Source organism: Laetiporus sulphureus (assembly GCF_001632365.1).
Source record: "Laetiporus sulphureus 93-53 unplaced genomic scaffold LAESUscaffold_23, whole genome shotgun sequence".
Lineage (NCBI taxonomy): Eukaryota > Fungi > Basidiomycota > Agaricomycetes > Polyporales > Laetiporaceae > Laetiporus > Laetiporus sulphureus.
Window position 1 is genome coordinate 236,184 of NW_024468532.1, and position 13,538 is coordinate 249,721.

General features: G+C 53.0%; 8 protein-coding genes across 8 annotated transcripts; 3 read left to right on the forward strand and 5 right to left on the reverse strand.

Annotated features, from left to right (window-relative positions):
* Nucleotides 1–1,477: 1,477 nt before the first annotated feature.
* LAESUDRAFT_205833 (uncharacterized protein) lies at nt 1,478–2,119 on the forward strand. The gene is made up of 3 exons (XM_040901574.1): nt 1,478–1,582; nt 1,645–1,821; nt 1,880–2,119. The coding sequence occupies exons 2-3, from the start codon at nt 1,650–1,652 to the stop codon at nt 2,008–2,010; spliced, it is 303 nt and encodes a 100-aa protein (XP_040763651.1). The 5' UTR covers nt 1,478–1,582; nt 1,645–1,649; the 3' UTR covers nt 2,011–2,119.
* Nucleotides 2,120–2,203: 84 nt separating this feature from the next.
* On the reverse strand, nt 2,204–3,704 carry LAESUDRAFT_654670 (uncharacterized protein; the record flags this gene model as incomplete). Its single annotated transcript, XM_040904497.1, has 5 exons — nt 2,204–2,572; nt 2,626–2,683; nt 2,743–2,852; nt 2,908–3,527; nt 3,584–3,704. The coding sequence occupies 5 exons, from the start codon at nt 3,702–3,704 to the stop codon at nt 2,204–2,206; spliced, it is 1,278 nt and encodes a 425-aa protein (XP_040763652.1).
* Nucleotides 3,556–4,904, forward strand: LAESUDRAFT_205748 (uncharacterized protein). Its single transcript, XM_040901573.1, has 7 exons — nt 3,556–4,026; nt 4,099–4,162; nt 4,219–4,236; nt 4,287–4,326; nt 4,378–4,501; nt 4,551–4,642; nt 4,696–4,904. Exons 1-7 carry the CDS (start codon nt 3,902–3,904, stop codon nt 4,755–4,757), a joined length of 525 nt encoding a protein of 174 aa, XP_040763653.1. The 5' UTR covers nt 3,556–3,901; the 3' UTR covers nt 4,758–4,904.
* A 65-nt stretch (nt 4,905–4,969) lies between these two features.
* LAESUDRAFT_680495 (uncharacterized protein) lies at nt 4,970–6,832 on the reverse strand. The gene is made up of 3 exons (XM_040905734.1): nt 5,943–6,832; nt 5,693–5,894; nt 4,970–5,637 (listed from the first exon to the last, which is right to left on the reverse strand). Exons 1-3 carry the CDS (start codon nt 6,729–6,731, stop codon nt 5,051–5,053), a joined length of 1,578 nt encoding a protein of 525 aa, XP_040763654.1. The 5' UTR covers nt 6,732–6,832; the 3' UTR covers nt 4,970–5,050.
* LAESUDRAFT_205662 (uncharacterized protein) lies at nt 6,822–7,271 on the reverse strand. Its single transcript, XM_040901572.1, has one exon. The coding sequence runs from the start codon at nt 7,144–7,146 to the stop codon at nt 6,913–6,915; it is 234 nt and encodes a 77-aa protein (XP_040763655.1). The 5' UTR covers nt 7,147–7,271; the 3' UTR covers nt 6,822–6,912.
* LAESUDRAFT_726485 (uncharacterized protein) lies at nt 6,909–9,385 on the reverse strand. Its single transcript, XM_040909038.1, has 3 exons — nt 9,196–9,385; nt 8,849–9,134; nt 6,909–8,796 (listed from the first exon to the last, which is right to left on the reverse strand). Exons 1-3 carry the CDS (start codon nt 9,364–9,366, stop codon nt 7,385–7,387), a joined length of 1,869 nt encoding a protein of 622 aa, XP_040763656.1. The 5' UTR covers nt 9,367–9,385; the 3' UTR covers nt 6,909–7,384.
* Nucleotides 9,386–9,708: 323 nt separating this feature from the next.
* Nucleotides 9,709–12,883, forward strand: LAESUDRAFT_726486 (MFS Git1p-like glycerophosphoinositol permease). The gene is made up of 20 exons (XM_040909039.1): nt 9,709–10,192; nt 10,255–10,283; nt 10,342–10,417; nt 10,469–10,653; nt 10,705–10,786; nt 10,844–10,875; nt 10,924–11,078; nt 11,127–11,149; nt 11,210–11,276; nt 11,342–11,357; nt 11,415–11,529; nt 11,583–11,632; nt 11,687–11,720; nt 11,770–11,830; nt 11,879–11,909; nt 11,959–11,993; nt 12,046–12,066; nt 12,122–12,217; nt 12,265–12,746; nt 12,799–12,883. Exons 1-19 carry the CDS (start codon nt 9,994–9,996, stop codon nt 12,482–12,484), a joined length of 1,527 nt encoding a protein of 508 aa, XP_040763657.1. The 5' UTR covers nt 9,709–9,993; the 3' UTR covers nt 12,485–12,746; nt 12,799–12,883.
* On the reverse strand, nt 12,655–13,405 carry LAESUDRAFT_737237 (uncharacterized protein; the record flags this gene model as incomplete). Its single annotated transcript, XM_040910772.1, has 4 exons — nt 12,655–12,749; nt 12,802–12,883; nt 12,946–13,188; nt 13,268–13,405. The coding sequence occupies 4 exons, from the start codon at nt 13,403–13,405 to the stop codon at nt 12,655–12,657; spliced, it is 558 nt and encodes a 185-aa protein (XP_040763658.1).
* Between the last annotated feature and the right edge of the window lie 133 nt (nt 13,406–13,538).

Genomic DNA, 13,538 nt, shown 5'->3' on the forward strand with positions numbered 1-13,538 from the left:
GGGTGCTGGTGTTCGTTTCAAACAGAGAGCCGCGCTATATATCGAGAAGGCGTGCAGACTTCCGACGACCCCGGGGCGGAACGAGAAACGTTCTGATGTTGTGCAACGACTCCGTCCTCGCGGAGCGCCTCACATACACCGGCGGTTCATGTCATTTGTTGCATGCGCCATGCGCCACGATCAAGTACTGTCCGTGCTTGCTGACGACCGTCTACCCCGATGTCCGCCGTCGTGCATTTGCCGTGCGTTCCATAGTCTCATCTCGAGTGATTCATCAGATTCCGGCCACCATGTACGCATCATTTCTCAGCGCCACTCGAGTCTGATTTTCCAGCGTGGCTCGAGCTCAGTCTTTCCCTGATTAGTGCTGGACGCAAATTCCAGCATCGGCGTTCGTTTGGGACGTTCTTAGCCCTCCGATTCCGGAATGTTGACTACGGAAGGACCCATCAACAGAGCTTCTGTCAGCTCCGCGTGCCTACTGCGTTGAAACATTTCGGTGGTCTGACGTTCTTCAACGTCCTCCAAGCTAAAGGCTGACATGCCTCAGCGACTCGGTCTGACTTGGTGAGTTCAACCAATAAGGGCTGCAGGTCTTGTCTGTATCGAAAAAGGTTGACATTCTTAGAACCCGCTGTCTGGAGCCTTGACCGTGGTTTGTCTGGTACGTTATCGAACCTTGCGCGTTAATGACATGTGAGACGAAAGTCAAAGTTCCCCGGCGCGTCTCAGAATCATCTTGCTCTCGTTACTCAACCGAGCCTCGAAGCTCGAAGGTCCGCCTCATGTACCATCCGACCCCACCGGAACAGCAAGTTGCTCGGGTCGCTGACGATCTCGATCACAAAACTGCTGGCAAATCGTTTGCGGATGGATGAATAGACAGCACCAGGCCTCAGACCCATCTTCTATGTGGCGCTGTCTCCGATTGCAACTTTCGAATAGCTGGCTCGGTGATCACGGCCACCGCCCCGACTGCGAAGTCCTCGGATTCATCAGCAATTATATTGGTGCCTACTAGCGTTGGAAGGCCGTGGGTGCGGCCAGGTGCAGCCGCTCCGGTGGCAAGCGCACGCCACGGCGTCAATGCTGGACACGACAACTACAGTCTCAAGCCATCTTCTCATCAGCGTTACGCCTCAGAAGGCATGCAGGACGCATGCGCGTCCAGGCGGACTTGTCGAAGACCAACAACTTTGATTGATGGTGCATGATCTGCCGCCAAGGTATACTGATACTCATGATGGGGGCGCGCCCGCATCGCTTCAATCAGTCCGGTCGGCGCTTTCCGCGTCGTAGCGCTTGCGAGGCTTGAGCTTGAACGGCTAACTAGTACTCGCCCGAGCCGCATCGGACTTGCCAGCATGCGCAAAGCAATGTTGTCGGCGCATCACGCAGCCTTCTGAGACAGTAGCGAATGCTTCCGCGCGGTCTTCTTACCTACTGGCGGAAGAAAAGCGGCGGCCGGCCGCCACGCATAGCCTTGTGCATTAATCTTCTATCTATCAGCTCGGTCTCACATCATACCACTGACAGGCGATGGACGAGACGACGGCTGACTTTGTCGCCTAGTGGACTCATTGTAAGCCAGCATGTCCCTCCATCCGAGGCCACATGCACTGACTGAGCCCGGCTCTCGTTTAGTCGACATGAATCGGACTGTCGTGCTGTCTGCATGTGTTTCCGTTCACGCTGTGCTCCATCTGTACGTGCCCAAGCGATACTTCGTCATCACGAAGATCGAAAAGTATCATTCCGGTGTACTCGGACTGGCGAAAATAAGCCAATGCGCCGTCTCTTCGCTTCGTGGCCCTGGTAATAGTATCTGACATATTCCCTGTCAAGCCTTAGCTAAGCCTGACAGCCCGATGCCTGACAGCAGTCGAAGCCTCATTCGAGGTTGCTAAGCGTACCAAGGTGGGACATGTCTCGGAATCCAGGGAGCAGAAATGGCTACGTAGCAATCAGGAACGAAGATGTATTGTTTCTACAACTGCAGGTATAGGGTAGCTATGTGGTACAAGATAATGCGATATTGTTCAAGTGATTGATATCGACGGAGACTCGAGCGATGCAAAAAGTTCGAATGCGGGCGAAAAGACATCATGCACATATGAGCGTATTAGGCTGGGAACAGCATACACTATTCAGAAGCAGGGATAATACGGTTCCGAAACACTATGAGATACGCTGAGATGCTGAGCTATGATGGTAGTATCAATGTTGGATGATATTTCACTCTCTCGAATATCCGGAAGAGACTGATGACGAGGTTAATGCAGTACATGATGAGGCCCACGCCGACAAGGCAGATGAGTGCCAACTGATCATCGCATATCTGGTCACCTGGAGTGCCCTCGTTACCGGTAAGCCCTGGCACGGTCGGACGCGGTAGCTGGTTATACCAGGATATATCGGAAGCTGAGGCGCAGGGTATCAAGGAAGTGAAGAAATTGTCAAAGGAGAGTGCGAGCGCTGCAGACCAGGCGCAGATGAAGACGACCTCGATCAAGGTGTAAGCGAGCTTGCTGGATGTATGCCAGAGCCCAACGGGACGACCGAAGTATTCCACCTGTACACACGGGTCAGACGTGTTCGACTAAATGTAAAGAATAGGCGACGCACGTAGATAGCGATCATTACATGGACGAGAGTCAGAGATGCGAAGATGATGACCAGTGTCCTTAGAGAAAGTAGCATACTAAGCATTTAGATGTCGACTGACATCAGGATTGGACGTACGGTGAACAGCCTACAGCACCCATCACCCCATTCTTTTTCTCGATTAGGCGGATACGGATTGCAATCGCCAGAGCAGTCGTGGTGAAGACGATGTTGGTGAACCGAAAAAGCTGTGAACAAGAAGGTTTAACTATGATGGACTTTCTAAAAGGGCACATAACATACCAGCGGCACATAAGGATTGTACATCATATAAGCCCGGACCCTCTTCCTTCTCCTCGTCCAAGTACCTAACTTCTCGTTCGAGTCATCGTCAGCTTGTGCCAGCTGCGTGACTTCGTCGCCCGAGTTATGCCCTCGAGATGTAAGGTCCGCAGGACGAGCAGTCCAAGGCGTGTCCCAGCCCGGTGTTGCATTCTGCGCGATAGTATATGGGGTGGCGGGAGGTGGCGGGATGTCGACGTGGAGAGGATCAGCAGGGATTTGGGGATGCTCAGGCGCGCGATGCTCGGTTTCGTGGGGGCGAGCAGTCAAGAGACTACTCTCCTGAGAGCGCAGATGATGGGACACATTTAGCCATGGTAACGAGAGAGAACGCTCCCAATCTCGCTGCGGCCTTCGCGGTTCGGATGGGGTGCCATTTAGCGGCGTAGTTTGAGACAGAGAAGGACGATGTCGCGCGAACGTCCACCAACGCGATGGACCTGGTTCCTCGGGAATTGAGGACTCATAAGATGTAACATCCGAGACGCGGTAATCCACTGGGCGTCGGAAGCTATCACTAGAGGTTGCGCCGCGCTGAGGTTCGTCATCTCCAGGAGAGGGTGGCTCGTCTCGAGCCCACGCTGTTGAAGTGCCGTTCGTTAGCACGAGTTTCACAGTACGCACAGAATATACGAACGAGGGGCCGTAATCACGGTCTTGATTGTTGACGGTGCAAGGCGGGAGCTATGGACACTATGCGACTTGGCAAAGCTAGAAATCGAGGGCGACGAAGATACTCGCTGGCCGTCGGAAGCCATCGCAGGTCAAGCAGACAGGCAGGAGACAAAAGGGTATGGATGAAAGAGCGCAGCGTCTTGCATCTGCCAGAAAGCCCCGCTCGCCGACGACCGGCACTGAACAAGGTATGTGAGGACGAGCATGTGCCGAGAAGGGCGCCCTTCCTCCCTTCACTGCGACGGCGAATCGCACGCAACTTCATTCCGCCACATCCTTCATGGACGACATCGACGCTATTCCATCTATCTCTTCGGGCACTGTGGGCTCGCGTTTCGTCTCCCAGGCGGATGTCGAGACCGCTAAAGCGAGACGCGAGGAGCAATGGCGCGCAGCATACGCTAGGTATATGCGCCGGATCTTCAAGTCCTGTCTCCATATTGACCCCCTACCTCATGCTGTGCTTGCTGTGCTTAGACTCGGGCAAGAGCCCCCTCCTCCGCCGACAGAGGATGCTTTCGATGGCCGCAGCCTGGCAGAGGTATGGACCTATCGTACGTATCACCTCAAGATTACTGAAGACATCAACATTTCCAGAAATTAGCCGCCAACAGAGTAAGCAGCAGCCCCTGCTTCGAATATTGCGTGAGTCTCACGCGGTTTAGGCAGCCAAACAAGAAGAATGGGAGGAGAGGAACAAATTAGGTTTGGCGTCCCAACTGTAACCGCCTCGTCAATCTCTGAACGACTTCTCAGGCAATCAGTTCCGTGCACTAGAGGAGGACGAGGTTCTGTTCCTCGATTCCGTCCTGGAGAAGCAACGAGAAGAGGAACGTTTGCGAAAAGAGATGGATGGCGAGGAGCTGAAGAACTTCAGAGCGTGCGTCCGGGCCATTATGCAAATGTTTTTTGCTCACTGTTCTGCAAAGTGCGGTGGCAGCCAGGGAAACAGAATCCAACAAGCCTCCCATAGTCTCTGCTGCCGAGATTATTTCTCCATCCACTGCTACGGCTAAGAAGGGCAAGGCACCAGCTCCCTCGCAGGCGAAAAGAGACACTAAGAAGTCTCTGAAGGGCGTCTTGGTCAAGAAGAAACCCAAAGCCGCCGTGACCTCACCACCCGCTGGGCCAGATAGCAAAGGCAAGGCTGGCTCTAACGGTACGGCAAACGCAAAGCGGAAGGGAGAGGATCCACCTGAGGTTACTGCCGCTGCGGAACCTACTGCAAAACGACAGAAAGTATCTGAGTCTTCTAGCTGACTTCAAGTCTGCCTGTCGCCCTGTATTCCTAACATTACTAGTTGTCGCATTATATCATGATATCAAGTGTTGGGCTAATTCGCCTGACACCATTGGATTGCAACTTTTCTTATTTGAATTTAGGCTTTTCCGCACTATAGTACAAACATGACAAGGTCAACAAGACGAGCTAGCCCCTCCTTGCCACTGGACTAGGAGTCGGAGTCCATCGTATTCTGTTGAGGTCCTGTCCTCTCGACTTGGTTGAGCCGCTGCCCTCCCATCCAGCTACCCGTCCCATAGCCTCTGCTCTTCTCGCAGCGGCCGTACTCATTGTAGTCCTGTCGAGTAACCTCTTCGCAGCAGGTGTCAGCCCACCGGCTGCTTCTGCTCTCCGAGGCGTCCACGACGGCGGAGGCATTGAAGTCTTCCTGGAACTGCTTGGTTTCCTGGAACTGCTTGGTGTCCTTGAGACTCCTGGAACTCTCAACAGCTCCGCTTTTGCTCGCAGACTCTTCGCGGCATTCGTGGATAGCTTGTGCGATATTCGTTCGCGGGCGGAGGGCGGTACAATGTGAAAAGGTGTGCTCGGGGGTGGCATATCGGAAGACGATGCCTCAGCAAGGTCGTCAGATTGTGAGAGAATACGAGGCGTCCCGGTAATTGTTCCCCACGTCATGAGCTGCTTCATTGCCTCGGGTCCTAGCTCGGAAGGGGTAGGCGAAGGTATTGACGGGACAAGAGAGAAACTGTTGATAGTCGGTGACCTTGGACGATCTGCGATGCGATTGGATGAGCTCCCTGGGCATGACGATAAGCAAATGTTACATACATGGTGTCCCAGCAATGGCTGCATCGATGCGACTTCGTGTTGGACTAGGCGGTTCAGACAATGACCCAGACGTGGTTTCATCTTGTTCAAGCAGTCGTGTGTTGCCATGCTTGATTGTCTGTGGTTCACCTTTCGTCTCCACCGCGGTAGGGTGGTACGGTGATTGATCTGCGTCGGGAGGGAACATTAAAGCATTTCGCGCCTGAGGGATGTTAGACACCGGATTATGATCTGTAGCGTTGAGACGCACCTTGAACTTCCACCCATCTACGCCTGCTGCCCGAGTATCCTTCAAGGGTGCCATCACATCTACATCTTCTATTATGTCGTCGGCCGTCTCGTTCTTGACAGCCACTTCCTTGCCCTTGTCACCATGTTCCGTACCTGTATCCTCTTCTCTAGGTCCTGGTTGCCCTTGCGAAGCGGAGCTGTCCGTGATCAATCCCGCCGGAGTAGGTGCCTCAATCCTGAACTTCTCCCTCACACCGGCTCCGGATGGCGCCTCAATGAGCAGCCTCTCTCTTAACTCCAGCATCTTCCCTTGCTGCTCCTCTACCCTCTTCTGCGCTTCCCACGCCCACGACCACATCTCTTTCCGCTTCCCATTCTCGTCCTCGAGGATCTGCGTGAAGCTTGAATTGTCTTCAGAGGTATATCTCGCCTGGAAGTTGTCCAGGCTCATGTTGGTATCATATCGCGCTTTCTTCAGCGGAGGTTCTGCACGCGGCGTGCGCAGAGGCGTCTCTGACGGTCCAGCAGCATAAGGTGTCCGCGAAGGAGTCTCCCATGACCGATTGCGGTCGGTTATAGGCGTCGCCAGCTCCTCCATGCGGCGCACTGTGGCTTGGATAACTTCCGGATCCTTTGAACGCAAGGCATTGAGATAATCGTTCGCCGCATCCAAGTGGACGAGTGACGGGAAGAAGTCGCGAGCAATGATGTGGGAGAGCGCCTCGGTGTATTCATCTTCTTCGAGCACAATCTGGCGATTCAGCGAGCGAGCGGGTTGAGAGCTGGACGTCGGTGCAGAAGTTGACATCTGACAAATGGATCTGGAAAACGAGACAGAGAATAAAGTGTTGGGTGACACTGGTCTTGCCCGACTATGATCAGCCGACGAGCACGACGAGATGGAGGAGGTTGGAGTCGAGACGCTAAGCGCCCTCCGCGATCATTAATTGGGCCACAAGCCGCGTGGTCACTCGCCCACTAGTACTCGCTCAACGCCGACCTTGGTCTCGGGGTCGCTCTGAACTATATAAAGACAGTGGTATTATAAGTCCTGCCAACATGTAACTTCCAAAGTTGAGTATTCGAAGAAAGAGTACAAAGGAGTAAGGGGGGAATCGGATAACCGACAAGGTCTCGAGCAGGAAGGACTGGACGAATTTCTCTGGGGGGTTTGTGGTCTGGATTTGTATCGTAAAGGAAGGAGGATCATATACAACCGTCATTGAATGTTGAGAGCATGATGTAACCACAGACGTTGGCGAAGGGGCGGTACCAACATCCGGGCACGGTTCGTTAGTTCATTATACTTGCAGACAGTAAGGTGCTGGGGAAGATCGCGCCAGCGGGAAACCAACGCGAAACACAGGTAACCGGACAATCGCAAAAGCAGACGAGAAAGGATAAGGATAAAGCTGAACAACAACCTGCATGCGAAGATAGGCATTTCGATGCCTCGCGCAACTACGCGCCCTTGCTACGCGCATTCGGAGTAGTGCCAGATCGCGCTCGCGATTGCTCTCTGGACCTCCCACCAAAGAATCCGAACGGATCTGCAGAAGGCTCCGAATTGTTCTTCCGAATCCCTGGTGCCGCCGGTGGCTTTCCTATCCGGGTATGAGTTGGCGTGCCAGGTTGTGTGAGCTGTGATATCTGCCTCATCGTCTTGTTCGCGCGTGGCGCTGCATATTTAGAGGGCGGACTGCCCGGCGACTTGCCTCCGAAAGTCGAGCGTTTGCTGTATGCTCCGAAATCTGGCCCTGTGGGTCGTTTCAGTCCGAACCCAGCACCATTATGCACTGCGACCGGTAAAAGGGTTGGTGTCGAGGGACGAGAGAAGGGTGTAGGAATAGAGCTCGCTGTGCTTGTTGTGGCATTCGTGCTGACACTACTTCGTCCCTCGGTTGAGATCGATAAGCGAGATTGAGAGCGGCGACTTGTTGCCACACCGCTGTTGGGCGACCCATTTGAGGCCCTTGGGATGGCAGTTGGAGATTCCTGATACGACGGTGGCCGGAAAGATGACGGGGCATTGGGATTAGAGATCCGCCTGTTGTGTGTTTCTCTTAACGGCATAGGTGAATCCGAGATGTCGACCTGTACCCAGGGCGAGCTTCCTCCAGCTGGAGTGGTCTCGCGTTCCGCGCTGATATTCTGGCTCCTAGATTTGGGGGATGTATCATGTGCATCTTTGCTGCTTGATCGTCGGGACATCGGCGGCGTTGAGGGAAATGCGGGGACAGCCTTGGATGATGGCCCTGCCGCTGGTGGTCCTGCATTACCGATGCTCGATTTGCTGCTGATGCTCCCCATACGCAAACGTGGTACACGCGACTGGATCTTCTGCTCCAGATTCTTCACGCGTAGCCTCATCTCTGAAACCATTTGTACACCTCTGCTTCTAGTCGCTGTCAACGGAACACCGCCGGCGGTGCTAGTGGTGCTGGCAGTCGAGCGATCACGACCGACAGAGGGACGAGCAGGAGCAGCTCTCGACGGCAAATGTGAGGGCGTCGATAGTGCTGGAACGGTGCTGGAACGGGCGAGCGACGAGGTCGCAGGGCCCGATGATGGAGACACCACGCGTTGTGGAGTCGGGTAGCTTGAGCGTTGTGGACGTCCCGAGAGCGGGGATCTCGAGGCATCTCTGAACTTGCTTCCCGTACTGATGGGTGAGATCGCTCCTTTGGCTGGTGTATGCGGCACAGAAGACAAGTCAGATGTGTGGGCCTCGAGTAGGTCATCTTGGGATGCAGATGGCCGATCTGAGGAAAGCACAGAAGAGGGTGCTGTCGACGCACTGTCCGGAGATATCGATGCATGCATCTGAACAGCGGCGAGCTTTTCCTTCAGCATATTGACTTCCTCGTTCGCATCTAGATAGTGCAAATAAGAATATGCATTTTTGAGACGTCCTTGCCACCGCACCTCTGAGTTCATCCTTCAAGCGCTGGTACTCCTCTTCGACACTGGCCTTCTCTATAAGCTCTTGCTCCAGAATGATTTTCTCTTCCAACACGCGGGTATATTTGGCATCTGCATCCGCATAACTTGTTGAGAGTTCCCTTTCCTTGCGCTCCAGGTCATCGTTGCCCAGTTCCGTGTCCACGAGCATCTTCTTTGTCCGCTGATGTTCCGCTTTCTCCTTATCGAGTGCATATTGAATGGCTGTCGATTCTTTGACGTACTGGATATTCAAAGACCGGACCTTCGCCTGACATAGAACAGTATGAGCCGGACGATGCATCTGAGGACCGTCAATGATGTGCGCACACCTTCAGCTCCGTGACCTCTTTATCGAGCTTGGTTGCCTTATCCTCGGCCTTCTTCTTCTCCGCCTCCTCTCTCACCAGCTCCGCCTCCAATTCCTCCCACCTGTCAACTTCATCCATTGTACCATCTTTCCACGCCCGCAAAGCAGCATGCTCAACCTCGAGCTGATCCATCTTTTCTTTGATCTGCAGATATGCGACATGCCAGTCGATTGTGGAGGAAGAGAGGCTGCGGTGCTAGTTAGTTGCGCGGCTATAGACGCAGCATGAACACCATTACTTGGATGTATTGTCCGTGTGTGTGATCATGGCGCTGTCCTTCTTGAGCGCATCAAGAGCTGGAAGGACAGCAGTCATGCAGAACAACACAGCGGAAGAGCCAGAGTGGGAGCCGGAACGTAAGTGAAAGGTGAAGGGGTTGAGGGTGAGCCAGTCAGCCAAAGAGTTCACGTCTCCACGCGCCTCTTTTCCTTTGCGGGACTTGAATGGCGTCCACATCTCGATGCGCGCGCTCCTCCCATATTTTTGCTTCCGATGGCTGTCGACGCAAAAACAGCTATTTCCGACATCCCCGCATTGTATTGTACTATACATGGCTCACAATCTTATCGCATTTCAGTCATTGACAGTTCATCGCAGTGGAGCATCAATCTTAATGCAGCCGCAATCCTTAAAGAGCGCGTTTATCTGACAGTTCGGACCTGCAAGAGCTATGAATATCTACACAAGTACCGGGAGGGTTCTCTATCCTAGCTGTATATTAACCAGTGCCCTCTCGCATGGCCATCTTTCTCTATCGCCATGTCCTTTGCGCTCGAAGTCGATTCGGCTCGCGATCCGTCCACAACACGATCAGGGAACGTAACCATCTCGCATCCCCATGTCGATGCGATACCTGAACTCAAAGAGGAGCCTCTGAAATGGACTCCATCCAAGGCGGAATTATTGGGATCTTATATGTCAATAGCCGGTGCCGCATGTGGATTTATTTCGGATGGTTGTGAGTTCTCGTAGGACGGACAGCCACGGATTAAATACTCAATGTTGAATCTCCTCCGCCAGACCAGAATAACCTAATGACCATGGCCAATGTTCGTTATGAGACAGCACACTGATGACGCAGTGCGCTCTGACATTCGCAACATTTAGGTCGCGTTCAAGAAGTTGTATCCTAGCCAGTATACTTCCAAGGTGTCCACTCGAGTGTCCAACTCTTTGCTAGTGGGTGAGTCCCAGCAGTCAGCACACAAAATTCCCCATTGACCATCCTCGCTAGGTGATGTTCTTGGGCAGCTCTTCGTCGGGGTCCTTTGCGATCGAGTAGGACGGAAAGCCGGTCTCGTGTTCACAACAGTTCTGATAGTACTCGGTGCAACCTTGGCCACTGCAGCACACGCCGTGCATGGCAACGTTCGGAGCCTATTCTGGTGGCTGACGGTGGCCAGAGGCATTATTGGATTCGTGAGTCTGTGCTGGTGCCCTAAATGCTGCCTGCTAATGAGACTTTACAAGGGCACTGGAGGGGAATATCCTGCCTCGTCCACGGCCGCAAGTGAATCAGCCAACGAGTCTATGCTCAGCAATAGAGGGCCAGGTCAGTGTCTGCAGACATTCCCTCGCATATCTTACTGATGATCACCTCGTGCTGCAGTGTTCCTGATTGTTACAAATGGTGTCCTCAGCGTGAGTCGCTATCGCAAAAGATGCGATAACGTCTGACTTTGCAACTAGTTCGGCGGGCCACTGGCAGTGTCCGTATTTCTGATCGTCTTATCAGCAGCCGGCGAGAACCATCTGAATACCGTCTGGCGTGTATGTTTCGGCATTGGCATCGTGCTACCTATGGCCGTGTTCTATTTTCGGATGCGTATGATGACTCCGAAGTTGTAGGCGAGTCCCTCATTTCAAATGTTTCAGTGTTTCACCCTAAATAGGTACCGCAAAGGAGCGATTAAGCGTAAGTCGGCTCCAGGCTTGAAACATTCCCGTATTTAACTGACACTGACGTCGGACGTAGGCCGCGTCCCATATTGGCTTGCCTTCAAGAGGTATTGGAAGACACTGATTGGTACGGGCGGTGCCTGGTGAGCATCATTCATGCGTGACACTGATTAGGGGCTCAATGCATGTATATGCGTATCTGAACCAGGTTCGTCTATGATTTCGTGAGTATATACAGAGGCTATTGTCGCATAATTTATAAACGTTTTGCGTGCCGGAAGGTATTCTTCCCTAATACGGTGTTTTCTGGCACCATCATATCAACGATCATAAAAACCGGAAACATCAAGGCAACCGCTGAATGGCAACTGCTTCTATTAACGATAGCTTTACCAGGCACGTTCACACCGCTGATCATTTTTATTTCATCTGTGCTAATTACCAACCAGGCGTTTGGATTGGCATACTCCTTTGCAACCCACTGGGAAGACGTAACACGGTACTATGCAATCGCTATTGTTTTTCTCTCTACACCGCACTAACCGATCCCCAGTTAATGCTTGGGTACGGCGGGTTCATTGTCTTCGGTGAGTCAGACCGTGCCGATATCAGATAGTTTGCATTAACAGTCCATAGGTCTCATAATCGGCATCGGCTACACCAAGCTCCTGCGGATCATTCCGCTCTTCATTGTACTGTACGTTCGCCGTGCCGCGCTGAGACATGCGCTGATCCCCATCTTTAGCTACGGATTGATGCATTCGTTGGGCAGCTTGGTAATGCATGCGCTTTGCTCGGCTTGTCTGCTTATTGACACTTCACCAGGGTCCAGGCAATCTGAATGGCCTCGTTAGCGCGGAGTAAGTCCCCTTCTGATGTCATTCTACCGTGTCCTGATGAGTCTTATCTCAGAGCGTACCCTACTCCTATACGGTATAGTGGCAAAAGTTCCTTTTCCTTGTCAATGTGGCCCTGAACGAAAGTGCAGGGGCACATTCTACGGTCTGTCAGCCGCGATTGGTAAAACAGGTGCCGCTATAGGTACTGAAGTCTTCCAACCAATACGGGAACATCTAGGACAAAGGCATGACCGCATTAGCGGCGAAAAGAATTTTGCTGATCGTAGTACAGGTGGACGTTCATCGTTGCTGCGATCTGCGGCATCCTCGGGATCGTGATCACCTATTTCTTGGTGCCCGACATGACGGGCGTGGATCTTGCTCATGAGGACCAGAAATTCCTCCAATATCTCGCTGACAACGGATGGGAGGGACAGATAGGCGACGAGGATGATGTTGAACTCGTAGAAACTGAAAAGGCCAGCTGTGTCGAGAAGGAGAAAAGTGGATGAGATGTGGCGTCTTTTTCTGTTTGTGATTGGGATGAATCAGAGTTGTGCGGAGGGGTTCTAGGCAGGAACAAATGTGTGCTTGGAGTCGACATCAACAACAGTCCGATAAAGTGCATCGCTGAGACCTATAACATGTATATACAACTATGGCGACCTCACGGCCATGATTGCTATGTATTTTCTGGCTTGGCGCATTTTCTCTTCTCAATCCTGCCGGTTCTTGGGCATCGCATTTCCTGCCAGGACACAGGCTCCATGGTTGCACCTGGGTCTTCTATCAGAGAACATATATTTGCCTCCTCGAAGGGCATACTCACCTGCTTCACTTGTCGCAAATATCACCCCGAGATCGTTCCGAGCAGTGGTGACATAGTAACTTCGGGCATCGCCAAGCGAGATCTACAAGAGCGGCATGGTTGAGTTTGAATCTGAAGTTGTGCGGAGTCCTGTGGAAGACGCACCACTAGTCCCTTCACAACGTCGCCTCCGCGAAAGCAATCAGCGATCTTGACCTTATCCTTTTCTGTCGCCCTGACATCTTGGACGCGGATGACACCAGTGAACTCTTCTCCTGGTGGGAGGGGCACTCCATCCACGACCGTTATAGAGAGTACAGCCTGTTGAGGCGACAGTCGCGTAACAGACCCTAGCACGATTGAGTTGGGTGCAGGCGGGCGCGGCCTTGTACGCGATATCGCCAACGTCTACAATGTGCGGCGACCATAACGGAGTTCAGACATGCATCATTGTCGGCTGCACAGATCACAGAAAAGATGGACCAACAGATCCTTCATGTCGCGGTACCCCGACCAGGCTTGCGCATACTTGGCCGTTTCTGGAATAGATTCCCCCGCCAAGCTGCGGGACCGGCCCGCGGGGAAGTGGGATTGGCTGCCCTGGCAAGACAAAGTCGGACGACATCAGTGCGCCGAGCAGTGAGAAAGTGAGAGGAGAGAGAGTCGCGCGTGTGTCCGTGACTTGCCGTCCCATTTGTACGTGTTTGCTCGCCTCACTCAGCTTCTCACACTCGACACTTCTCGTCCCACTCTCCGTT

Bases quoted from the DNA above. Each gene is read 5' to 3' on its own strand.
- LAESUDRAFT_205833 (XM_040901574.1), top strand. From the start codon at position 1,650: ATGAATCGGACTGTCGTGCTGTCTGCATGTGTTTCCGTTCACGCTGTG. The intron at 1,822-1,879 runs GTATCTGACATA...GATGCCTGACAG, and splicing joins GCTTCGTGGCCCTGGTAATA to CAGTCGAAGCCTCATTCGAG.
- LAESUDRAFT_205748 (XM_040901573.1), top strand. From the start codon at position 3,902: ATGGACGACATCGACGCTATTCCATCTATCTCTTCGGGCACTGTGGGC. The intron at 4,027-4,098 runs GTATATGCGCCG...TGCTGTGCTTAG, and splicing joins TGGCGCGCAGCATACGCTAG to ACTCGGGCAAGAGCCCCCTC. The intron at 4,327-4,377 runs GTTTGGCGTCCC...ACGACTTCTCAG, and splicing joins GGAGGAGAGGAACAAATTAG to GCAATCAGTTCCGTGCACTA.
- LAESUDRAFT_680495 (XM_040905734.1), bottom strand. From the start codon at position 6,731: ATGTCAACTTCTGCACCGACGTCCAGCTCTCAACCCGCTCGCTCGCTG. The intron at 5,895-5,942 runs GTGCGTCTCAAC...AACATCCCTCAG, and splicing joins TAGATGGGTGGAAGTTCAAG to GCGCGAAATGCTTTAATGTT. The intron at 5,638-5,692 runs GTATGTAACATT...ATCGCATCGCAG, and splicing joins AGCCATTGCTGGGACACCAT to ATCGTCCAAGGTCACCGACT.
- LAESUDRAFT_205662 (XM_040901572.1), bottom strand. From the start codon at position 7,146: ATGACGGTTGTATATGATCCTCCTTCCTTTACGATACAAATCCAGACC.
- LAESUDRAFT_726485 (XM_040909038.1), bottom strand. From the start codon at position 9,366: ATGGATCAGCTCGAGGTTGAGCATGCTGCTTTGCGGGCGTGGAAAGAT. The intron at 9,135-9,195 runs GTGTGCGCACAT...GTTCTATGTCAG, and splicing joins AAGAGGTCACGGAGCTGAAG to GCGAAGGTCCGGTCTTTGAA. The intron at 8,797-8,848 runs GTGCGGTGGCAA...TGCACTATCTAG, and splicing joins CTTGAAGGATGAACTCAGAG to ATGCGAACGAGGAAGTCAAT.
- LAESUDRAFT_726486 (XM_040909039.1), top strand. From the start codon at position 9,994: ATGTCCTTTGCGCTCGAAGTCGATTCGGCTCGCGATCCGTCCACAACA. The intron at 11,633-11,686 runs GTACTATGCAAT...ACCGATCCCCAG, and splicing joins CACTGGGAAGACGTAACACG to TTAATGCTTGGGTACGGCGG. The intron at 11,910-11,958 runs GTAATGCATGCG...ACACTTCACCAG, and splicing joins TGCATTCGTTGGGCAGCTTG to GGTCCAGGCAATCTGAATGG.